The 26,096-nt window shown below is 42.0% G+C and overlaps 1 protein-coding gene across 4 annotated transcripts in view; it reads left to right on the forward strand.

Annotated features, from left to right (window-relative positions):
• Positions 1–24,283, forward strand: part of UBE4A (ubiquitination factor E4A) — a 44,448-nt gene extending 20,165 nt beyond the window's left edge. For all 4 annotated transcript variants that reach the window (XM_033207009.1, XM_033207013.1, XM_033207010.1 and 1 more), the window contains 10 exons: positions 1,079–1,383; positions 3,074–3,206; positions 4,192–4,379; positions 6,573–6,673; positions 6,770–6,883; positions 8,355–8,529; positions 14,322–14,502; positions 15,114–15,261; positions 17,274–17,431; positions 21,382–24,283. In XM_033207009.1, the coding sequence (XP_033062900.1) occupies positions 1,079–1,383; positions 3,074–3,206; positions 4,192–4,379; positions 6,573–6,673; positions 6,770–6,883; positions 8,355–8,529; positions 14,322–14,502; positions 15,114–15,261; positions 17,274–17,431; positions 21,382–21,508 (1,630 nt within the window). In that variant the 3' untranslated portion in view covers positions 21,509–24,283. The remainder of the gene's footprint in view (positions 1–1,078; positions 1,384–3,073; positions 3,207–4,191; positions 4,380–6,572; positions 6,674–6,769; positions 6,884–8,354; positions 8,530–14,321; positions 14,503–15,113; positions 15,262–17,273; positions 17,432–21,381) is intronic.
• The last annotated feature ends 1,813 nt before the right edge of the window (positions 24,284–26,096 follow it).

The following is a 26,096-nucleotide window of genomic DNA, read 5'->3' on the forward strand; positions in this document are numbered from 1 at the left end:
TGCCTCCCGGATTTACGCCATTCTCCTGCCTCAGCCTCCCGAGTAGCTGGGACTACAGGCGCCTGCCACCTCGCCCGGCTAGTTTTTGTACTTTTTTAGTAGAGACGGGGTTTCACCGTGTTAGCCAGGATGGTCTTGATCTCCTGACCTCATGATCCGCCCGTCTCGGCCTCCCAAAGTGCTGGGATTACAGGCTTGAGCCACCGCGCCCGGCCGCATTTTTCAAAACTACTCAGTCAACACATTGCTGGAGGAATGAAATTATATCTTTAGAGAGAAATCTCCATCATAGACATTTTAAATAAGACAGTAGATAAAAGTTCAGCATGTGTTTAACCTGCTCAACTGCCTAGGTTCAAACAAAAAATGAGTATCATTTAGTTTCCCAATATTAACTAGCCAAGACATTATCTACAGAGCCAAAGGAAATGATTTTGGACTATTATCCATAACTTTGAATTATGTGTCTTCCTTTCAGTAGAGAATATTAGGCTGACCTTTTCTGAAGAATAATTTAATTTAATATTGAACAACAGAGTGCTGGAAGCTGCTCTTAGATTGCATCTCAGGTGGCTACTAGTTTATATGTGGTCATTACTAATCTAGAGTCCCTTTTCACCAGCTTAGTTTTCTACTAACCGAAGAAAGACTATCCATATAACCCCATCAAAGTATGATCATTGCATCGAAGTATGATCATTGCCCTCATGTGATGTAAAACTATCCTGCTGGGCTTCTTGTACTTTGATTTATTTTATGTAGTAACAGCCCATTCTACACCCTACTCAGCCAAGCTGCCTTTCTTTGGATAGTGTATTTCAACTGAAGCCTGCTAACTATTTGCAATTAGCTTTGATTATGTTGAATACATTGCTGTGCACCCTGCCTGTGTCCTGTCAAAAACTTTTGTGAGTGCCTTCTGTGTCATTGCAACTGCAGCTCCCTACTATCCTTAAAGAGAAGACTAGATAAATAATTGAGGTGGTTTTTTTTTATTTTTTGTTTGGTTTTTGTGTGTGTGTGTGTGTATGACTTTCTGTTTTCCCTGACCCACTCTCTTCTGCTTTCTTGGGGGCAGGTTGCATGATCAGATGGTAAAAATCAACCAAAATCTGCATCGGCTGCAGGTTGCCTGGCGGGATGCTCAGCAAAGTTCTAGCCCTGCTGCTGACAATCTTCGTGAGCAGTTTGAACGATTGATGACCATCTATCTTTCTACCAAGACTGCCATGACAGAGCCACAAATGCTACAAAACTGCCTAAACTTGCAGGTGTCCATGGCTGTTCTACTGGTTCAACTGGCCATAGGCAATGAGGGCTCACAACCAATAGAGTTAACCTTTCCTTTGCCAGATGGCTACAGCTCTTTGGCTTATGTGCCAGGTAAGCAGGCTCTCCCTTGGGAATGTCCTATTTATAGCCTTCTGAGTTTAACTGGGTCAGTTTGGAAGTTTAATCCTCAAAATACCCTTTCTTCATTGTCATTCAGTGGTTTTTGGAGAAACAACTCAAACTTAGATAATATCTACTGGTCAAAGTATTGGGTGACTAACAACTTGTTCCTCAACCTTGTGTCCCCACTGCTATGCATATCAGAAAATCATCTTCAAAGGATTAAGTGTAATCAGAGTTTTCAGAGCTGTTAGTTTCTATCATTAATATTTGTTCAACTTACACATTCATCTAACTTTTCCTGTCAGAGCTGTTAGTTTCTATCATTAATATTTGTTCAACTTACACATTCATCTAACTTTTCCTGTCCTTTTCATAGAAAAAAAATTAGCTCCTATTGGTTAACTCAGAAGGGAAAGAGAGAGAGAGAGGGTTTGTATGTGTGTGTATGTGTGTATGTGTCAGTGAGTCATTGAGGGGTGGGCAGGTGTTGCCAATCTAATCAGGTTATGTGTTCTTAACCATTGTATTGGTCATATCATGCTGTATAACGGATTACCCCAAAACATAGCAGCTTAAAACTACAGACCGGGTATGATGGTGCATGCCTGTAATCCCAGCACTTTGGGAGGCCGAAGCAGGATGATTACTTAAGCCCAGGAGTTCAGGATTGGCCTGGGCAACATAGGGAGACCCTATCTCTACAAAAACTAAAAAATTAGCCAGGCACGGTGGTGCACACTTGTAGTTCCAGCTACTCAGGGGGCTGAAGTGAGAGAATGGCTTGAGCCCAGGAAGTTGAGGCCACAGTGAGCCATAATTGCACTACTGCACTCCAGCCTGGGTGACAGAGCAGGACCCTGTCTCAAAAAAAATAATAATAATAAACAAAATAGCAACAACAACACTGCAAACAGCTTACTCAGCTGCATGATTCTGACTCAGAGTTCCTCAGGAAGTTATGTAGCCAAGCTGTCAGGGCCTTAGGAATCTGAGGACTCTGCTAGGCTGGAGGATCCACTTACAAGCCCAGTCATGTGGTTGTTGACAGGCCTCAGTTGCTTGTGCTATTGACCAGCAGCCTCTTTTCTAGGCCATGTATGTGTCTTCTAAATACTACTCATGATATGGCAGCTGGCTTCCCCCGGAGCAAGTGACTGTGAGCAAAATGGAGACTGTAAGCTTTTATACCCTAATCTTGGAAATGACATAGCATCACATCTACTGTATGCCTCAGAGTTTATCTTCTACTCTGAAAGAGTGAATATAGGAGAGGACTGCATAAGGTCATGAATACCAAAAAGCAGTGATCATTGGAGGACCATCCTGGAGTCTGGCTACCGCCATCACCTAACATGTTAATCTTTATTAGGGCATCCTCACACATCTGAAGGGTTTAAACCACAGTTAACCTTGAGACTAAAAATGTATATATTAGTATACTGGTGTGTTAACATTTTGTGTCATTACTGTTCATATATTTACTTGAATAAAAATTTAAATTGACTTACATTTAAAGGAGATTTTACATTTATTGACTTACCACCATCTCTAGTACCAACAAAACATTTAGTTTTTTTTTTTTAACCTTCATTAAGTAGGGTGAAAGGAATTTAAATGTTGTTTATTAGTACAAATATACAGATGTTTGGCTAATTCCAGTGAATATTTTCTTTTTCAGAATTTTTTGCTGATAACCTGGGTGATTTTCTCATTTTTCTCCGCCGCTTTGCCGATGACATTTTGGAGACATCAGCAGATTCCCTGGAGCATGTCCTTCACTTTATCACCATTTTCACTGGAAGCATAGAAAGGTGAAGTGCTGTAAGCTTGGTTCTGTCACTGTTTAGGCTGTAAAACATTCAGAAGACTTCTAAACCAAGAAATAAACAAGCCTGAATCATAAGGGGTTGCCTTCAGAAGTTATGGTAACATTAATGAATCACCTGACCATCCATATGGGTAGCCAGAAACCCCACTGTTGAGAGGTATAATAAACAATGAACTTTGCCCACAGAAAATTTAATCCTGCATATAAGGTATCTTATGGAAATTCCACTGCTAGTCCATGGTTAAAGTAGTTAACATAATGCCAGAGTTGGATGAGCAGTAAACTTAAGTCAATGTTATTTCTCATTTCAAGTTTTCTCACTCATAGCTTCCAGACCTCTTTTCCAAAGGAAGATACTGTGACTTGTAGAATTGCTTCCCTGATTTTTTTGATGCATAGGCTAAAGGAAATGGAAACTCTGTACAAAAGTGAAGATTTGCTGCACAATGAAGAGAATGACCCACAATTCCCTGAGCCGTATCAGTGATAAGTAGAGAGAAGCCAATTCTTCACTGAGCTGAGCATACCTAATGAGAAGTCATAAGTCAACAAGTATTATGCATACACTGTATGCGTCATGGGTAATGTAGCATAATTATATTCTAGTCTTTACCCTCAGAAAGCTTGAAAAGGCAAGTTTATTCCACATGAAACTGTCAGAGAATAGTAAGCAGTAAATAATGCATTATTACAGAGAAGTAAACAATGGCTAAGCATTCAAAAACTTAAGTGCTCACCCTCATAGTTGGTAAGCTGTCAACTCAAGAGTTAAATGATGTACCCTGCATCACCACCTCCTACCCTCCACCCACACCAAGAAACTGACAAACTTAAAACTGCAGAAGTGGATCTTTTTTTTTTCCTATAATGATGGTTTAGGGTGGATTTTTATTCTTATATGGAGAGAACAGCGTCATAAATTTGGAGTTAAGCTTATCTGCTCATCTTGCTTTTTTCCCATTTTGCAGAATGAAGAATCCCCATCTGAGGGCCAAACTAGCAGAGGTGTTGGAAGCAGTGATGCCCCACCTGGATCAGACCCCAAATCCTTTGGTATCCAGTGTGTTCCACCGGAAACGTGTGTTCTGCAACTTTCAGTATGCACCCCAACTTGCAGAGGCTCTAATCAAGGTTTTTGTGGACATCGAATTTACAGGTAAAGCAGTCATGAAGCTGAGCCCAGAACTGAGAAGCTGATACCAGTGGAGTTTTATAGTTTGATCCGTATTTGGATATCAAAGAAATGTCAAGCCATTACTTATTGAATACCTACTATGTGCCAGGCTTGATGATAAGTGCTTTTTTTTTTAACATTATCCCATTGTCACCATCTGAACACTTTCACTCTATTATCCCTGTTTTATTTATTTATCTATTTATTTTTAATTATCCCTGTTTTACAAATGAAGATATGACTGCCCAAAATATCAAATTATTTGTCCATGTCATGACATTCACTACCAAGTGGTAGAATCAGGTCTGTGTCACCTGAAGAAATCTACGTATTCCAACACCCTTATTATGATGCTTCATCAAATCAGACTCAAGTTAGACTTTTTGATTAAAACCTGGGTCTTTATATTTCTCTGCCTTAAAATTACAGAATAATGCATAAAGAGGCAGTGTACTGGTTGACAGATTCTTTTATCTTAACCAGACTATCTAATTCTCCAATAGTCTAATGGTTCGATTAAGAATACCAGCAGGCGGCCAGGCACAGTGGTTCATGCTTGTAATCCCAGCATTTTGGGAGGCCGAAGTAGGCAGATCACTTGAACTCATGAGTTTGAGACCAGCCTGGCCAACATGGTGAAACCCCATCTCTACAAAAAATACAAAAATTACCCAGGCGTGGTGGCGGGTGCCTATAATCCCAGCTACTTAGGAGGGAGAGGCACGAGAATCGCTTGAATTCGGGAGGCGGAGGTGGCAGTGAGCTGAGATTGCACCACTGCACCCCAGCCTGGATGACAGAGCAAGAAATCCCTCTCAAAAAAAAAAAAACACCAGTGGGCAACATTCCTTCTCTATCTAACCCTGAGCCCCTGTGTTTGTTTAAACAGTACCCTGTCTCAGTCAGTAAATAAGATATGTCAAGAAGTTGTTGAAGACCATTTTTTAAAGGGATGTCTACCATCCAATGATAAATACAACTAACATTTAAAGAGGCATTTAACATTTTACTGGCCGCCTTTCCATATTTGGATTCTGGTTTTTTTAATTCGCTCACCTATTAGCCTTAGTTTCCTCATCTATAAAATGGGTCAAAGTGATGATTAAGTGAAAGAATACATGTAAATCTTTATAATGCATAAGAAATTGTATAATAAATCACTGCAGTTACCTCATTATGTGACCATACGACCAAAGTGTTGTAATGGAGTACAATTTCTGTTTTATTTCTGAGGAAGTGGAAGCTGAAAAAGATTAAGAGACTTAGATTAAGCAGAGCCAGAATGAAAACCTAGGTCTTTTGACTCCAAATCCTACACTCTTCCTTTATTATGACCCAGCCTGTGGAGCTCTAATAATACCTTTGGTATTTCTTTTTTTTTTTTTTTTTTTTTTTCTGAGACGGAGTCTCGCTCTATGGCCCAGGCTGGAGTGCAGTGGCCAGATCTCAGCTCACTGCAAGCTCCGCCTCCCGGGTTTACGCCATTCCCCTGCCTCAGCCTCCCGAGTAGCTGGGACTACAGGCGCCCGCCACCTCGCCCGGCTAGTTTTTTTTGTATTTTTTAGTAGAGACGGGGTTTCACGGTGTTAGCCAGGATGGTCTCGATCTCCTGACCTCGTGATCCACCCGTCTCGGCCTCCCAAAGTGCTGGGATTACAGGCTTGAGCCACCGCGCCCAGCCACCTTTGGTATTTCAAAAGCAGTATAAGCCTCAGAGTTTTAGCTCTTGACCTGATTTTTCAGAGTAATCAAGAACCTGTTGGCTACACAGTTGGGATATTGTCTGTGAAGAATGTGGGAATTGCTTAGTGTCCCATCCTGTACATGGCTTTCACTGCCATAATGGCCAGCCCTGAGCCCTCATTTAAAGCCTGAGAAGTACTCATGTTTGGATATGGAAGCATTTGTTTCCCTTGACTTTTGTTTTATAGCTTGGTACTTGTCTCTTGCAGAGTAAGGTATCCTTTATCTCTGTCTCCCCTTTACTTGGTCAGTAAGGAAATGAGCAAACACTTGGCCATAACTTTAGACCTCTAGAAACTCCAGGGCAGATTTTGTTAGTAGTCTTAACACACTCAAAAGCAAATGACTACAAAGCCAATGACTACACATAGGCATAAGCTCTTCCTCTTATGACACCACCGTTGCTGATACTTTGCTCTTGCCTTACTCCAGGAGACCCCCATCAATTTGAACAGAAGTTTAATTACCGTCGTCCCATGTATCCTATCCTAAGATACATGTGGGGGACAGATACCTATCGGGAGAGCATTAAGGTGAGAGAGTTTCTGATGAAACCTGTTGCTTTATATAAGCCCCAATGAGTTGTAATTCAGTACTAAAATGGTTTTCTTGTGGGCTGGGACTTACAGGATTTGGCTGACTATGCCTCTAAGAATTTAGAAGCCATGAATCCCCCACTTTTCCTCCGCTTTCTTAACCTGCTAATGAATGATGCCATCTTCCTTTTGGATGAAGCCATACAGGTGAGAAAAAAAGATGTAACTGCCCCATACCATCAAATCATTATCAGTACATACATTTTACCTTTTAATCATAATAGAGCAGTCCTTATGCCCCTAGTACCAGACTTGAACACCAAAAATGTGTGGTTAGTAGTGTACCACCAAGCTTGCCATTACAGAGCTTTCTAGTTCATTCCATTAGAGACCAAGATCAAGGGTCATTGAAGCGTCATGAGATGGACATTTTGGCAGAGATGAAAATACCATATGGTGAAGCCAAACTACATTGTATTGGCAGGAATAATTCATCAGGCCGGCACAACAGAAAGAAATCAGAGGAGCTAACTTTTGGTCAGTGAAACCCTTTTAATCCCAATGTGTCAGTAAAATATCTTACTAAGACAATGACTTTTAACCCACTTTCCTAAAAGATTCTGATTTTTGCACCACTACTTGAAAGAAAATCTCTGATTTGGGATATTTTTTCATATAAAGGCTCCAAGTTGTCAATATTTCTCATATTTCCACTGCCTCCTAAATTCTTAGCTATATTGTGAAACAAACGTTTCACAAAGTATAAAATGCAGCTGGGTGCCTCTCAGCTCCTTCAGTGTATTATTTCCTTAACCTTCCCTGGTGGATCTGCTTACTTCTCCCTTAAAAACTTTGCTATCTGTAGAGCAAAACTTCCCTTACCTGTGATGGGTATAGGATGGACAGGGCACTGACCTAAAGGGAGATGAAGCAGGTAAATCCTGAGGGTAGCCTTTAGACAATCATGAGCTCCTCATTGTGATCAGCAGTCCCCTGAGTAGCTTGTGTTTAATTTGTGAGAAAGGTTTGATCTGATTTCTTCATAATCCTACACTTTAGGGTTTAAGATAGGTTTTCTTCAAAAGTGAGAATAGGTCCTGTTACAAACAGACCCTTTTAAGCAAGAGGTGTGTGACACAAAGTATGAAGCAGATGGTATTTTCATGAGACTAAGTTTAACAAGTTGTTTGCTACAACAGGAAGGATGACATGGGGTAGAGTTTTAAATAATTATGTTCTTCCACACATCTTGCATATTTGATAGAGCTTTGATTTTTTGTAAGCAATTTGGCAGGCGGGATTTGTTTTCATCTTTCAGGAAGGAGTCATTGTTTTTTCACTATAGTGTGGGGTTTTTTAGTTTTTTTGTTTCTTGGCCTGGGTTTCATATATTAAACTCTTCATCCTTCTTTCCATTTAACAATGATATACTATTTCTAAGGGAATTACCTGTGAATCTACCCAAGCTGAAACAAATCTGTGTGAAGCCACAATTTCTTTTTTTCCTGAAAGTTCTTTTGAGCTTCAGCCCTATGCTGAGAAATAAAAGCTGATGTCTCTTACATGGTCCCTTGTTTTCCCAGCTTAGTTGACTGGATTTTTAATAGGACCTCCTAAATGTCACATCCCTTCAACTGTACCTTTCTTCTCTGATACATCCCATCTCTGGTTTCTGCAGTATTTGAGCAAGATAAAGATTCAGCAAATTGAGAAGGACCGAGGTGAATGGGATAGTCTGACTCCAGAAGCCCGCCGAGAAAAGGAGGCCGGCCTACAGATGTTTGGACAGCTGGCACGTTTCCATAACATCATGTCCAATGAAACAATCGGTACTCTTGCCTTTCTCACATCAGGTAAGGATACAAAGTACTGCTTTCCCCCAAAAAAGTAATGGCCAAGATCTGCCTCACTTGAGGGATCAGCCTAGCTGAAACTAAGAATTCAGACCCTGGTGACAGTATCCTCCACATCTGGGAGGGAAACGAATCACTTGAGAAGCTTCAAAAAGAATGATAATGCCTATTATTGACATGGGAATGAAGAAATGGTCACCCTCACACAGCTGCCAGAGAGCATAAGGTCTTTCTGGAGGACAAGTTAGCCATATAAATATTTGTGTGTCTATACACACACACGTACATATATATATGTTAATCTGAGAAATATGCTTGAATCCTGGTTAAATATGGTGGCTGTAACAGCCATTTATCTCTACTCCCTCTATAGCTCCACTGTCCAATTCAGTAGCCACTTGCCACATGTGGCTTTCAAGGATTTAAAATGTAGCTAGTCTGAATTGAGATGTGCTATAAGTATAAAATATGCACTGCAAGACTTAGTGTTAAAATGTGAAATCTGTCTATTTTTATACTGATTACATACTGAAATTTTCATTTTTAATGTCTCAGCTAAATATGATATAACAATAATCACCATTTGAGGAAATCCTCTAATGGGAAAAACAAATAGGTGAAAACTTTGTAAAAACTTTTTAAAAAAACTTTTTAATCTCAGAGGGATAAGAGAAGATATAGCAACCAAAAAACAAGATCAAAGAGGCAATGAAAGAGATTATTTAAAGAATAAGAGGCCGGGCGCGGTGGCTCAAGCCTGTAATCCCAGCACTTTGGGAGGCCGAGACGGCGGATCACGAGGTCAGGAGATCGAGACCATCCTGGCTAACACAGTGAAACCCCGTCTCTACTAAAAAATACAAAAAAATTAGCCGGGCGAGGTGGCGGGCGCCTATAGTCCCAGCTACTCGGGAGGCTGAGACAGGAGAATGGCGTGAACCCGGGAGGCGGAGCTTGCAGTGAGCTGAGATCTGGCCACAGCACTCCAGCCTGGGCGGCAGAGCGAGACTCCGTCTCAAAAAAAAAAAAAAAAAAAGAATAAGAAAGAGCTCTTGGATGTTGAAATTTTTACCTCAGAAATGTTAAATATTCAGTAAAAGGGTTAGAAGATATAAATTCAAGGAACTCTTCTATGAACGTAGAACAGAAGGAAAAAGATGGAAATTAAAAGAGAAAGGATAAGAAACAAAGGATGGATCTAGGAAGTCTCAAAAGAGAAAAATGGAGGGAAGGAAGTTATCAAAGATACCAAAAAATCCCCAAGACTCAAAGATAGCCTCTAAATTGAAAGGGCTTGCCAAGGGCCCTGCACAGAGAATTTTTTAAAACCCACACTGAGGTATAACATTGTGAAATTTTAGGAAATCATGGTAAAAAGAAGACCCTAAAATATCCCAGAGAAGTCAGGTAATGTTACCATAGTTTAAGTATCAAAATGGCTTTGCACTTTCAACAGTGTCATTTGAAGCGGAGACACATTTCTGAGGGAAAGTAAACCTAGGAGGAGGAAGGTGGAATTCAACACAAGGGAGACGCAAAGGAGATTCCCAGGTTGATGGTAAAAGGAGCTTGTGTGACCACTACATAGCAGGCCTGTAGAGCAAGCAGTCCAGGTTGGAGCAAAGGATAGAAACATCCAGAAAGAATGTTTCCAAAAACTAATCAGCAGCTAGAATGACCGTGTTGAGAGTTTTAAATTCCAATGGAGAGTTTGGAAAGAATTTAGTGATAAGAGGCTCTGAAAATAAGCAAATAAGCAAAAAGTTACACTAAAAAGGAACTATATACTTATTAGGACAGCACATGGCTCTGCTGTGAATAATATTTACATAATTTTAATAACTAAATTATTTAACCAAAAATTTGACTATATATTGAGGGATTTGTGATAATGACTGAAACTGAAAAATCAACAACTATCAGTACCAACCAAACATAGCATTATGATACTGTCTGGCTTGTTAAATTTGACATGTATAAATTTATTTTTTTTTAATTTTTGGAATTCATGCCCTATGACATAGCAGTTCCTTACACATTTCTTAAGAAGAAGCGATAGGCCGGGCGCGGTGGCTCAAGCCTGTAATCCTAGCACTTTGGGAGGCCGAGGCGGGCGGATCACAAGGTCAGGAGATCGAGACCATCTTGGCTAACACGGTGAAACTCCGTCTCCACTAAAAATACAAAAATTATCCAGGCATGGTGTCAGGTGCCTGTAGTCCCAGCTACTCGGGAGGCTGAGGCAGGAGAATGGCGTGAACCCGGGAGGCGGAGCTTGCAGAGAGCCGAGATCGCACCACTGTACTCCAGCCTGGGTGACAGAGCGAGACTCCATCTCAAAAGAAAAAAAAAGAAGAAGAAGCAATAGGCCTGGCGCGGTGGCTCACACCTGTAACCCCAGCACTTTGGGAGGCCGAGGCAAGCGGATCACGAGGTCAGGAGTTCGAGACCAACCTGGCCAACATAGTGAAACCTTGTCTCTACTAAAATTTCAAAAATTAGCCAGGTGTGGTAGCACGTGCCTGCAGTCCCAGCTACTTGGGAGGCTGAGGTAGGAGAATAGCTTGAACCCAGGAGGCGGAGGTTGCAGTGAGCAGAGATCACACCACTGCTCTCCAGCCTGGGCAACAGAGTGAGACTCTATCTCAAAAAAAAAAAAAAGCGATGAGTCTACAAGATGTATCCACACTGAAGTTCATTGATAAGTGTAGGAAAAAACTGAAAATAGTAAAAATGTCCACCGGTAAAGACGTTAAATAAATAACTTATGGTGCAGTTACAACTGGAAAAGTCAGCCATTAAACATGATGTAAAACAGGCCAGGAGCAGTGACTCAAGCCTGTGATCCCAGCACTTGGGAGGCTGAGACGGGCGGATCACGAGGTCAGGAGATCGAGACCATCCTGGCTAACACGGTGAAACCCCGTCTCTACTAAAAAATATGAAAAACTAGCCAGGCGAGGTGGCGGGCGCCTGTAGTCCCAGCTACTCGGGAGGCTGAGGCAGGAAAATGACATGAACCCGGGAGGTGGAGCTTGCAGTGAGCCAAGATGGCGCCACTGCACTCCAGCCTGGGCGACAGAGCAAGACTCCGTCTCAAAAAAAAAAAAAAAAAAAAAATGATGGAAAACAGCCTGGTTACAGTGGCTCACACCTGTAATCTCAGCAGTTAGGGAGGCCAAGGCAGGAGGATCACTTGAGCCCAGGAGGTTGAGACTGCCTTGAGCCATGATTGTGCCACTGCATTCCAGCCTAGGCAACAGCAAGACCCTGTCTCAAAAAAATAAAACATAATTTTTTTAAAAAATGATGTAAAACAGCTGGGCACAGTGGCTCACACCTGTAATCCTCTTAACACTTTGGGAGCCGAGGCAGGAGGATCACTTGAGCCCAGGAGTTTGACACCAGCCTGGGCAATATAGTGAGACCCCATCTCATTTTTTAAAAAGATTATGTGAATCACCCCTATTCTATAGAACTTTCTGTGATAGGCCAGGCGCGGTGGCTCAAGCCTGTAATCCCAGCACTTGGGAGGCCGAGACGGTGGATCACGAGGTCAGGAGTTCGAGACCAACCTGGCCAACATAGTGAAACCTTGTCTCTACTAAAATTTCAAAAATTAGCCAGGTGTGGTAGCACGTGCCTGCAGTCCCAGCTACTTGGGAGGCTGAGGTAGGAGAATAGCTTGAACCCAGGAGGCGGAGGTTGCAGTGAGCAGAGATCACACCACTGCTCTCCAGCCTGGGCAACAGAGTGAGACTCTATCTCAAAAAAAAAAAAAAAAAAGAAGAAGAAGCAATAGGCCTGGCGCGGTGGCTCACACCTGTAACCCCAGCACTTTGGGAGGCCGAGGCAAGCGGATCACGAGGTCAGGAGTTCGAGACCAACCTGGCCAACATAGTGAAACCTTGTCTCTACTAAAATTTCAAAAATTAGCCAGGTGTGGTAGCACGTGCCTGCAGTCCCAGCTACTTGGGAGGCTGAGGTAGGAGAATAGCTTGAACCCAGGAGGCGGAGGTTGCAGTGAGCAGAGATCACACCACTGCTCTCCAGCCTGGGCAACAGAGTGAGACTCTATCTCAAAAAAAAAAAAGCGATGAGTCTACAAGATGTATCCACACTGAAGTTCATTGATAAGTGTAGGAAAAAACTGAAAATAGTAAAAATGTCCACCGGTAAAGACGTTAAATAAATAACTTATGGTGCAGTTACAACTGGAAAAGTCAGCCATTAAACATGATGTAAAACAGGCCAGGAGCAGTGACTCAAGCCTGTGATCCCAGCACTTTGGGAGGCTGAGACGGGCGGATCACGAGGTCAGGAGATCGAGACCATCCTGGCTAACACGGTGAAACCCCGTCTCTACTAAAAAATATGAAAAACTAGCCAGGCGAGGTGGCGGGCGCCTGTAGTCCCAGCTACTCGGGAGGCTGAGGCAGGAAAATGACATGAACCCGGGAGGTGGAGCTTGCAGTGAGCCAAGATGGCGCCACTGCACTCCAGCCTGGGCGACAGAGCAAGACTCCGTCTCAAAAAAAAAAAAAAAAAAAAATGATGGAAAACAGCCTGGTTACAGTGGCTCACACCTGTAATCTCAGCAGTTAGGGAGGCCAAGGCAGGAGGATCACTTGAGCCCAGGAGGTTGAGACTGCCTTGAGCCATGATTGTGCCACTGCATTCCAGCCTAGGCAACAGCAAGACCCTGTCTCAAAAAAATAAAACATAATTTTTTTAAAAAATGATGTAAAACAGCTGGGCACAGTGGCTCACACCTGTAATCCTCTTAACACTTTGGGAGCCGAGGCAGGAGGATCACTTTGAGCCCAGGAGTTTGACACCAGCCTGGGCAATATAGTGAGACCCCATCTCATTTTTTAAAAAGATTATGTGAATCACCCCTATTCTATAGAACTTTCTGTGATAGGCCAGGCGCGGTGGCTCAAGCCTGTAATCCCAGCACTTTGGGAGGCCGAGACGGGTGGATCACGAGGTCAGGAGATCGAGACCATCCTGGCTAACATGGTGAAACCCCGTCTCTACTAAAAAATACAAAAAACTAGCCGGGCGAGGTGGTGGGCGCCTGTAGTCCCAGCTACTCGGGAGGCTGAGGCAGGAGAATGGCGTAAACCCGGGAGGCGGAGCTTGCAGTGAGCTGAGATCCGGCCACTGCACTCCAGCCTGGGCGACAGAGCAAGACTCCGTCTCAAAAAAAAAAAAAAAAAAAAAAAAGAACTTTCTGTGATAGCGAAAATATCCTATAAATCTGGGCTGTCCAGAACCATACTTAACTAGCCACATGTGGCTAGTGTGACTAAGGAATGGATTTTTTAATTTATTTTTAATTTTAATAGCCACATATGGCCAGGGGCTGCTATGTTGGACAGCACAGGGATGTACACTTAATAAAATGGTAAAGTATTTGCAATATAGTTACTGAAAACAGTAAGTTTCAGAATATGTAAAATATGATCATTTTTGTTTTAAAAATGTCTGTGTATGTGTAAATATGGACAGAAAAGCTAGAAGGACAAAATGTTAAAATAGCAAGATGTTAACCGTGTTTATCTCTGGGTGGTAGTTTTTGTCTTTTCTGTTTTGTGTTCGGTTTTGGTTTTTGCTTGTCTGTATTTTCTGCAGTGAAAATGAATTACTTAGTTTTTTAAAAAGTAGTTCCTTCAAAAATTTTAAAAATAAAATAACAGTAGTCCCCAGAGGTCTCCAAATAAATTATACTTAATAAGAAATAGAGTGCTAATGGATTGAGTTTTCAGAGACTTTGGATTCTTTTCCAGAGATCAAGTCACTCTTTGTGCATCCCTTCCTGGCTGAGCGCATCATCTCCATGTTGAACTACTTCCTGCAACACCTGGTTGGCCCCAAGATGGGTGCCTTAAAAGTCAAGGACTTCAGTGAATTTGACTTCAAACCCCAGCAGCTTGTATCAGATATCTGCACTATCTACTTAAATCTTGGGTACCTGAGATTGAAATTTGTCAAGCCAGAGGGGATGCTAATGTTTTGATTTAGGGTTTTGATAGTAGAATGACCGGTTGGTAATTATGTGAAAATAGAAAAGAAATGATTCATTCCTAGTTGGTTGATGAAGGAATCTTCTGTAGTTTTAAGTAAGGAGATTTATCTGGGCAAGGTGTCGTGTGCCTGTGGTCCAAGCTATTTGGGAGGCTGAAGTGGGAGGATTGCCTAAAACCAGGAGTTTGAGACCAGCCTGCACAACACAGCAGGACTCTGTCTCTAAAAACTAATAAGATTTTGAGTGACCCATGGGACATTAAGATTTCCAATATTCTGCTTTGATCTGTGCAAAGATAAACTTTACTGATTGTACCACTGTTTGGAAAAGTAGCATTCTTTTAAGGTCACATGATACTTGATAGACTTCCTAGAAAGTCTTTCTATATCAAAAAGTATATATATAAAAAATATATATTAAATATATAAATAATATATATATTAAAAGAATGTTCATGGCTTTTAAGTGGTGAGACTACTTGTTCTGCAGCCTATTGTCTCTTCCATTGACCTACCCTCTGGTGAGCAGTTTTTTTCTGATGCTAACCTTCCAGGGATGAGGAGAATTTCTGTGCCACTGTGCCCAAGGATGGACGTTCCTATTCCCCAACTCTCTTTGCACAGACAGTTCGAGTCTTGAAGAAAATAAATAAGCCTGGGAATATGATTGTGGCTTTCAGCAACTTGGCGGAGAGAATCAAGGTGAGGAAGAGGAGGATTTGTTTGCTGATTTCATTAAGAACCACATTATCAGCCAGGCATGGTAGCTCAAGCCTGTAGTCCCAGCTACATAAGAGGCTAAGGCTAGAGGATTGCTTAAGCCCAGGAGTTTGAGGCTGCGGTGTGCTATGATCATGTCTGTAGATAGCCACTGCACTCTAGCCTTGGCAAGATAGCAAGACCCCATCTCCTAAAAATCCACACAAAAAAATCAGATTGTCGCCTCAGCTGTGCTGCTTTTTACCCTATTTCAGGGAGGAAAAGAGCATTGCCATGAGAAAATATAAACAGATGGTTCTTTTTGGTCACTTAGAACTATAATATTCTTAGTTTTATTCTTGTTTTATTTTTATTTATTTTTTTTTTTTTGAGGCGGAGTTTCGCTCTGTCGCCCAGGCTGGAGTGCAGTGGCCGGATCTCAGCTCACTGCAAGCTCCGCCTCCCGGGTTTACGCCATTCTCCTGCCTCAGCCTCCCGAGTAGCTGGGACTACAGGCGCCCGCCACCTCACCCGGCTAGTTTTTTGTATTTTTTAGTAGAGACGGGGTTTCGCCATGTTAGCCAGGATGGTCTCGATCTCCTGACCTCGTGATCCGCCCGTCTCGGCCTCCCAAAGTGCTGGGATTACAGGCTTGAGCCACCGCGCCCGGCCAGTTTTATTCTTGTTAACATGAGAGTGAAAATAGACATTTAAGAAATCTGCTGGGTGCAGTGGCTCATGCTTATAATCCCAGCACTTTGGGAAGCCAGGGTGGGCAGATCACCTGAGGTCAGGAGTTTGACACCAGCCTGGCCAGCATGGTGAAACCCCGTCTCTACTAAAAATACAAAAATTAGCCGGGCATGGTGGAGTGCACCTGTAATCCCAGCTACATGGGAGACTGAGGCAGGAGAATCACTTGAACCTGGGAGGCGGAGGTTGCAGTGAGCTGAGATCACACCACTGCACTCCAGCCTGGGCAACAGAGCAAGATTCCATCTTCAAAAAAAAAAAAAGAAAGAAATTTAAGAAACCTCAACTAGAAGAGAAGAATGTGCACATTTATGTAAGGTGTTTTTACGAAAACGTTTATGCACAGAGTTGCCAATAGATTTTAAAACCTAGGGTGTTAATACAGAATAACTTCTTTGGAAAAAAATACAAGATGAGTAGTTTTCAGTCACTAATTTTTATTTTCATTGTCTCTATGTTTGTAGTTAGTAGTTGGCTTCTATTGGAATGTGCATACATTTTAAAGATTAAAATACTATATTGTATTTAGCTAAATCCCTTTGGTTAGAGTATGACAGCTCTGTTAGCAGTTAAGAAGAAGGAAAATCATGGCACAAAAGTCTAATAGAAAACCTTCCTTGTTGCTGTCAGTCTTCCCTTCATTGAGTTTCTTTATTGAGTTGGACTTCATCTTTGGTTAGAGCTTGTTGCTGTCAGTCTTCCCTTCATTGAGTGTCTTTATTGAGTTGGACTTCATCTTTGGTTAGAGCTTAGCTAGGTGGATCCCTGAGGAACTCGAGTTGTGAAGGAATTAAATGTTGAAACAACTTTAAAATTCCTATACCTATTTGTATCAAAAATCAAAAACTTCTTTTCATACACAGGCTGCATGAGTGACTCTAATTATGCAAACAATACCCTCCTCCACTTCCCCTTCTCCGTCCCCTTTTGAATTATGGCATTTATAACAGAACTATTGCCAGATGGATGTTGTATGTGATGTATTTCTTTTCCTCCTAACATTTCAACCCATTTCCAGTGTGACTGCCAGCAGCTGAGCCAACTTAAAGGTCCAGAGTTGGGGCTCAATGCTTAATTTGTTCCCAGAATATCTATCTTGGCTTGTTTTTGAGAAAATGAAGCTCACATGTGTCACTATCACTGTCAAGGGTTATTAATGACCTGTTTTTTTATTTTTGAGACAGAGTCTCACTCTGTCATTGAGCACACTGAATTCAGCTGCACTGTGAATTCACTTTAACTACCAGATGTTGTATACTCAGTCTCTTGCAGACCTCCAACAACAGGAAGAGGAAACCTATGCAGATGCCTGTGATGAGTTCCTGGATCCCATTATGAGCACACTGATGTGTGACCCTGTGGTGCTGCCATCTTCCAGAGTCACTGTGGATAGATCCACCATTGCAAGACATTTGCTCAGGTAAGCCAGTCCCAAAAAGCAGACTCAAGAGCACAGATATATATTAGTTTGCTATCTTTCTCTCCCAGGCACCTAATACAGTACTTTGCACTCAATAGATACCACATATTATTAATTTACTGATATGTTGGAAGGCATTTTGGTATCAATTGCTAGGATATAAACATTTCACAACAAAACATTCTGTTAAGAAATGCTAACTTTACCTTACCTCTTCCTGCCTTAAGAAAACAATTTCTGGCTGGGTGCAGTGGCTCATGCCTGTAAATCCCAGCACTTTGGGAGGCCGAGCTAGGCGGATCACTTGAAGTCAGGAGTTTGAGACCAGCCTGGCCAACATGGTGAAACCCCATCTCTACTAAAATACAAAAAAGTTAGCGGGGCATGGTGGTACGCACATGTAGTCCCAGCTACTCGGGAGGCTGAAGCAGGAGAATTGCTTGAACCTGGGAGGCAGAGGTTGCAGTGAGCCAAAATCACACCACTGCACTCCAGCCTGGGCTCAGGTGATCCTCCTGTCTCAGCCTCTGGAGTAACTGGGACTACAGGCATGTACTAACACTCCCAACTACTTTCTGTATTTTTTGTAGAGACAGGGTTTCACCATGTTGGCCAGGCTGGTCTTGAACTCCTGGGTTCAAGTGATCCACCCGCCTCAGCCTCCCAAAGTGCTGGGATTACAGGTGTGAGCCACTGCGCCTGGCCTGTTTTTTTTTTATTTTTGGGACAGAGTCTCGCTTTGTCACCGAGACTAGAGTGCAGTGGCGTGATCTCAGCTCACTGCAAGCTCCACCTCCCAAGATCAAGTGATTCTCCAGCCTCAGCCTCCTGAGTAGCTGAGACTGCAGGTGCATGCCACCACATCTGGCTAATTGTTGTATTTTTAGTAGAGATGGGGTTTCACCCTGTTGGCCAGGCTGGTCTTGAACTCCTGACCTCAAGTAATGCACTCACCTCAGCCTCCCAAAGTGCTGGGATTACAGGCATGAGCCACCTCACCCAGCCTGCTTTTTCTTTTTTATTTAAGGTTTTACACTCTATTCACCGTGTGGGTTTACTCACGTTCTGTTGCTGCTGTTGTATCAGCCGTGGTAACCATGAATTTTCCCCAGCCTGCCTATTCTTTGGACAGTCTGCCCCATGATAACTATAGAAAAATCAAGAATGAAGCAATAAATGGTAGCTTATTAGCTACTGAATGGGCCCCTTAACTGTTTTAGTCCAGCATTAGATAGAAATGAGTGCTGAAAGACTCTGCCTATTTATAGATTTATCTATTTTTTTGAGACAGGGTCTTGCTCTGTCACCGGGCTGGAGTGCAGTGGCATGATCTCACCTCACCCTCCCAGGCTCAAGCGACCCTCCTACCTCAGCCTCACCAAGTAACTGGGACCACAGGCCATGCACCACCGTTCCTGGCTTATTTTTGTATTTTTTGTAGAGAAGGGGTCTCTGTATGTTACCCAGGCCAGTCTCAAACTCCTGGGCTCAAGCAATCCAGTCACATCAGCCTCTCAAAGTGCTGGGATTACAAGCATAGCCACCTTGTTTGGCCTCTCCATATTTAAAATTAAGTTATATTGAGCCAGGCACAGTGGTTCATGCCTGTAATCCCAGCACTTTAGGAGGCTGAAGAAGGTGGATCACTTGAGATCAGAAGTTTGAAACCAGCCTAGCCAACATGGTGAAACCCCATCTCTACTAAAAATACAAAAATTAGCTGGGCTTGTGGCATGCACGTAATCCCAGCTACTTGGGAGGCTGAAGCAGGAGAATCACTGGAACCCAGGAGGCAGAGGTTGCAGTGAGCCGAGATCACACCACTGCACTCCAGCTTGGGTGACAGAGCGAGACTCTGTCTCCAAAAAAAAAAACATTAAGTTCTATCTCTACAAAAAATTATTTTTAATTCGCCAAGTGTAATGGCACATGCCTGTAGTCCTAGCTCCTCAGGAAGCTGAGGCAGATCGCTTGAGCACAGGAATTCAGGCTGCACTGAGTTATGATTGCAGCACTGCACTCCTGCCTGGGCAACAGAGCAAGACACTGTCTCTAAATAAACAGATAGATACATTTTGTATACTTTGACCCAAAGTTAAGGAAATTTTTTAATATTAAAAAAAATGAATTTTTGGCCAAGTGCAGTGATTTACGCCTGTAATCTTAGCACTTTGAAAGGCCAAGGCAGGTGGATCACCTGAGGTCAGGAGTTTAAGACCAGTCTGGCCAACATGGTAAAACACTTGTCTCTACTAAAAATACAAAAATTAGCTGGGCGTGGTGGCACACGCCTGTAGTCCCAGCTACTCAGGAGGCTGAGGCAGGAGAATCCCCTGAACCTGGGAGGCAAAGGTTGCAGTCAGCCAAGATAGCGCCATTGCAACTCCAGCCTGGGCAACAGAGCAAGACTCTGTCTCAAAAAAAAAAAAAAAAAAACTTTTCACCTCTTGGTATTTGGTACTAAACATTCACTATATGGATTATGCTGTGCTAGATGGTATGTCTTTTGCAATGAAAATTTATATTTTATAGTGGCCTCAATGTAGAGAAAAGGTATATCAGCCCTTAAAGTATGTCATAAACCAAGGTTGTCCAAGCTGTGTGTGTAGCCCAGGATGGCTTGAAATGTGACCCAACACAAATTCGTAACATTTCTTAAAACATTATAAGAATTTTTGGCAATTTTTGTTTTTTTAGCTTATTAGCTATTGTTAGTCTTCATGTATTTTATGTATGGGCCAAGACAATTCTTCCATTGTGGCCTGGGAAGCCGAAAGATTGACACCTGTCATAAACCTTCTTACGTGTCAGGAAGCCATAATCTGCATATACTTGCATAACAATCAGCTGACTAAATCAAATGTTGGTCTACAAGGCTTTATTCCTTAACATCTTATACTGTCCTAAGAATCTGTCACTATAATTACAAATAGTTCTTTACACTGACATGAATGTACAGTGTCTCTGTCTTAGAGAAATCTAAAGGTGACAGAAGCATAGCATTTTTTAAGCCACTGTACAGACAGTGGCTTAAATATCATCTGAACAGCAGTGTTGAAATAAAATAAAAATAAAATAAAATAAAAATGAAATAAAATTTATTAAGAAATAGAGGCCAGGTGGGTGGTTCACACCTGTAATCCCAGCACTTTGGGAGGCCAAGGCCGGTGGATCACTTGAGGCCAGGAGTTTGAAAGCAGCCTGGCCAACATGGTGAAACTCTGTTTCTACTGAAAATATAAAAATTAGCTGAGTGTCGTGGTGCATGCCTGTAATGCCAGCTACCCGGGAGGCTGAGGTTGGAGAATGGCTTTAACCCAGGAGGCAGAGGTTGCAGTGAGCAGAGATCACGACACTGCACTCCATCCTGGGTACCACTGCACTCCAGCCTGGGTGACAGGGCAAGACTCTGTCTCCAAAAATAAATAAATAAATAGGCCGGGCGCGGTGGCTCAAGCCTGTAATCCCAGCACTTTGGGAGGCCGAGACGGGCGGATCATGAGGTCAGGAGATCGAGACCCTCCTGGCTAATACAGTGAAACCCCGTCTCTACTAAAAATACAAAAACTAGCCGGGCGAGGTGGCGGGCGCCTGTAGTCCCAGCTACTCGGGAGGCTGAGGCGGGAGAATGGCGTAAACCCGGAGGCGGAGCTTGCAGTGAGCTGAGATCCGGCCACTGCACTCCAGCCTGGGCGACAGAGCGAGACTCCGCCTCAAAAAAATAAATAAATAAATAAATAAATAAATAAATAAATAAATGAGCAAAGTAGCTACAAAAACTCCTGAATCATCTTTTTCTCACTCTTTCTAACCCTGACTTGGCATTTGACTCAAAGTTATAATGCGCTCTGGTTTCATTCTTAAGATGCGATGCCCAGGTGTTCTATTTTTGGCTTAGAATGTTAGAACTTACAGAAATAACCCTGTTTCCCTTTCTCTCTTCATCCCAGTGACCAAACAGATCCCTTTAACCGTAGTCCCCTCACCATGGACCAGATCCGTCCAAACACAGAACTAAAAGAAAAAATCCAACGGTGGCTTGCGGAGAGGAAACAACAAAAGGAGCAACTTGAATAGATACTGTGAACTAACCAAACCAAAACCAGCCCCAGAGTGCAGATAAACAATTGTTTGTGGTTTCTCTCTTTCTGGTTCTGTTCCTTTCTTTCTTTTCTTTTTCTTTTCTTTTTTTTTTTTCTTTACTAAATTAGAGAACTGCTCCTGCTGAAATTATGATAGTTAAGATTCCTAAGAACTTGACAATGCTCCCCTGGCTTGCAGGAAATTATACTTATTATAGCATCACCAAGTTTAGAAATCATCACTCATTTCACCTTTTGTTGTCTCTTCATATTCTTCTTCCTTTTCCTAAATGAAATTATTTCAGCTACTAAAACTTCCTGTCACCCTGCTATTTCTCTTCCAATTACTGTTCAAACATTTTTGGTGAGTGCTGCTTTTATATGATGTCACATATTTCAGTTGACAGCTGATGTCATCAGAAAATCCTGTGTTATCCTGTGTATTTACTAGTCCTCATGATCTAGATCCTTTTCTGTGTTACACAATAACTTCACATAAAAGCAGATACCTTGAAGTTTGTGTAGACTTTTGAATAAGATGATAGATGAGAATTTTTTTGAAAAAAAAAAGGAATTTAAAGGAATCTTGTGCAACTTCTGTTGATAGCTCGTAATTTTGTTATACAGTCCTTTTAATGAGGATTGGTAGCGCAATCCTACCAATTGATGGGGGTGAGGAGACTGTTGGGCCCTTATGCTCTTATGAAAATCTGTTTCTACAAGGACTAGGCCTAAGCAGGTTTAGGCAATGAATATCATATCCATGAAAAATGTCATTTTAAGACACTAATATCAACAGTATATCTCAGTGTGTGAGATATATACATCAACACATATACCCCATGTACTTTTTCATGTTGGTTTAGTGTAAACTGAGTACCACTTTATATTTTCTCTTCCACAGTAAGATGTATGCAGTATGTGGCCATGTTTACTAACATACTCATTGTTGACAAAATGCTGAGATTATAAGATGTATATAGTTAATATTTGTTTGGGCTTGTGACCTGACTTCTAAGAGCTACTTCTAACACAGCCTTAGGTCTTCAATTAACAAAGTAGGAATTTGGGCACAACCTTGTCCACAAGCCATTTTAAATATCCACTTAGTCCTGCGTAGTTAGTAGGTGGATGTTCACCACTTTCATTAGTGAAATTGAGCTCACTACTCAATTGTGCAGCTTAATATGCTGACTAGGGACATTCCCCCTATGGACTGTCTTTATATCACTGTCTTTCTAAGCCCAGAGATGTCATAAGTGACAAGAAAAGTGATAGGATCAAGAAGTGGGTGTCACTGCTTCATTTGGAACATGTTATTAACTATGGTCTCTTTCAAATAAAATAGTAGTTTTACATTTCAACACAAGTTGCTATAAGCAGTCCTTGATGTGTTTTCGATTGCATCACCTGGAAAGCCTCAAATCTAAGAGGGCTTCCCACCTGAGATATAAACTAGGTGTTGCCTATTGCTGTGCTTATAAATGAAAAAGGAAGTTGAAGACACTTTTGCAAATGCCAGAATGTAAGATTCATTCGGTGTGCTCCCTGGGCCTTTACGGCATGGATTGACAGGATTTGTTTTATTTTCTAAAATTAGCTTCATTCAATATTTATCATCCTCCTTTGCCTCTCTGAGAATGAACTATGTATAAAATAAGCTTCTGCCTATTTGCATTTATCCTTCAAACCCAATCTAGTAGGATGTTTTCATTTTAAAAACGAGGGGAAAAGACCAGAGTTTTTCAGGAGAAAACTGGAGGAAAATGGGCACAAAAACTCAGAAGGCAGCTATTCCCAGCAGCTTCCTAGTTAACAACCCCCATGCTGCCTCCAGTCTCTGTCTGTATTCTTCTGTATTTAACCTTCAGATTATAAGCCTTTTCTGGCAAGCTTTTCTTCTTTTTTTAACTATTTTCCTGAAACTTTTTATGAATGGCTGTGGCACCATTAATGCTGCTGAATATCTTTAAACTCTTTGCACAGGCAAGTGTGTAGCTTAAGGCCACTACTGGTAAGGAAACCAAGTGTCCTCTGTGCCTTTTTTCTTTCTGTGAAGTAATTTAAGGACATCCAAAAAAATTAGACTTTAAAAAGTTATCCTGGTACAACACCGTGTGTATATATACACTTGGAAGCTTAAAAAGGTGTCTTGTCTGGAACTTAGAAGCAGCTCTAAATCTAGTAGAGCAGACTTTCTAACATACCTAGTTTTGTGTGTTGGCTTTGCTGGAGTATGATAGCAAAATGAAGACTCTTACACTCAGCTCTGGTATTGCTCATAACTTAACAAGAGGCTAATACTAAACTTGGAAAATTGTTTAAGTATGTTTTATCAAGCAGTCTGGGTTTTGTTTTTTACTATAGTTTTTAATGGATATGTGAAAACTGAAGGAAATGTTAAAGGTTTTTTTAATGGTGCAAGTGAAGGTGCCAGTTGCTATTTGGTATCACACTCTACAAAAGCTTCATTACTTTATTTGATGGTGGTTGCTAAGCAGCCATTGCACAGAGCATAAGTCTGCTGGGTGCCTTTACAAGCCAGAGGCTGATGCTGCACTGTTGTGATGTCATGTGAGGAAATAATGCACATGCTCTAATTGCTCAACAGGAAATGAACCTAGAAACAGAAAATGAAAAGGTTGATTGAAATAAAACTTGATCAACACGACTGTATTTTGAAACATTCCAGGAAGGTTACTTCTTGTTAAACTTGCCTGGCAGTGTTTGTTCAAAACTTGTATTTAATAAATGAACACCTGACTTACAACCTTTGTTATCACTTTATTCCAGTATTAAAAGCTAGTGGCAGTTTCAGAAATCCCCCTGAAAACTTAGAGGATTCTGATGTTTCACTTTTTTTTTAGGTAAGTAACATCAAATATGTATGACCTGGCTGATCCAGCCTACCTTACCAGGCCTCTGGAGGGGACCCTGGGGTTACCCTCAGGAGATGAATCTCACGGTATGGTTTTCCTAACCAGCTCTCTTTTGGCTTCACTGTTTTTCTTTTTCTGGCCTGAACCCCAGGTCTCTGTAATCATTTGCTGTTATCTTCCCCTTTCTTCCTCCTTGTTTCCATGCCCCTGCCATGCAAGGTGTCAGCCTAGATCAACTCAGCCATTCCCCTCTGCTGCAATATCCAAACTGCAAACCATTGTTGGAGGAAAAACACAATTTTTAGAATGGTGCAACCACAAACTTATCTCTAATGTTGCCCAACAACCCTTCTGTGTGTCCTTCAGCTATTCCAAACTTTGGCCTCCTTCCTTAAATTCCTTCCCATCCCCCCCTCCCATTTACCCCTCACAATCCAATGACTTTGCCTTCATGTTGCTGGGAAGATAAGACTTCAGAGACTTTGAAGACTTTCAAACCTCTCTCCCATCATCACATCTGTGGAAAAGGCCCCATAGATCCCTGGCTAGTTCTCCTTTCCTGCCTCATCAGGAAAGGATATTGCCTCTTCTCAATATCCCTTCTCATCAGGCAGGATGGCCTGTGCCTGTAATCCTAGAGCTAAGCAAGAGGCAGCAGTGGGATGATCTCTTGAGGCCAGGAGTTTCAGACCAGCCTAGGCAATGTGGCAAGACGCCATTTCTAAATAAATAAATGACTGCCTCTTCTCTGTCTTCAATTTCTCCCCTGAGTTCCACATCCCCCTTGGGTTTTCTGACTTGTAATCCTTTACAGCCATATTTCTTCACCATTCACCCTGGCTTCTATCCTAATTTTTTGAAACTGCGCTAATTAAAGATTGCCATATTGCTAAATTAACTTTCCCATCCTTAATTTGACTTTTCTGCAGTATCTAGGGCAGCAGAATCACTCCTTCACTGAAAAGTTCTTAGTTCCTTGATACCACTTCAAATTTTTCTTTCCACCCCTCTAACCATTCCAAAAATCAGATATTTACTTCTGCTCAGACTTCCCCAGGATACATTGTAGTTCTGTTCCTCTCATCAAATGCCACTTCCCTACATACATCTTTTCCTTCTCATATTAAACTATGAAGTTTCAGCCCTCTGCAGTATACAGCTGTTCTCTTACACATCAGCTCAAGGATCTTCTCTAGGAAGTATGCTGAAATCACCACCACGCCTAATCTGATAGAATGCCCCCTCTCTGAGTTTACATTGCAGCTTCTTCAGATCTCAACTCTGCCACTTCCAAATTGTGTGGCCATTTTTCAAGACCAGTCTCAATGGGGATAATGCCTTACAGGCTTTCTTTAAATTCCAAAATGCCTGGCATAGTGTGGGCGTTCAATACAGGAGTTTTTTCCCTCACATCTGCACAACTCCTTGTGGCTAACTAGGGAATTAGGGGAAATGGATTCCAATCCTGATACAGGACTTTGGGGAGACTGGGATTACAAAAAAAATCAACTTTAAAAAGGGCTATGGGGCCAGGCGCGGTGATTTACGCCTGTAATCCCAGCACCAAGGCGGGCGGGTCACTTGAGGCTAGGAGTTCGAGACCAGCCTGGCCAACACGGTGAAACACAGTCTCTACTAAAAATACAAAAATTAGCCAGGCGTGGTGGCAGGCGCCTGTAGTCCCATCTACTCGGAAGACTGAGG

This window comes from Trachypithecus francoisi, unplaced genomic scaffold, assembly GCF_009764315.1.
Source record: "Trachypithecus francoisi isolate TF-2019V2 unplaced genomic scaffold, Tfra_2.0 Lachesis_group8, whole genome shotgun sequence".
Lineage (NCBI taxonomy): Eukaryota > Metazoa > Chordata > Mammalia > Primates > Cercopithecidae > Trachypithecus > Trachypithecus francoisi.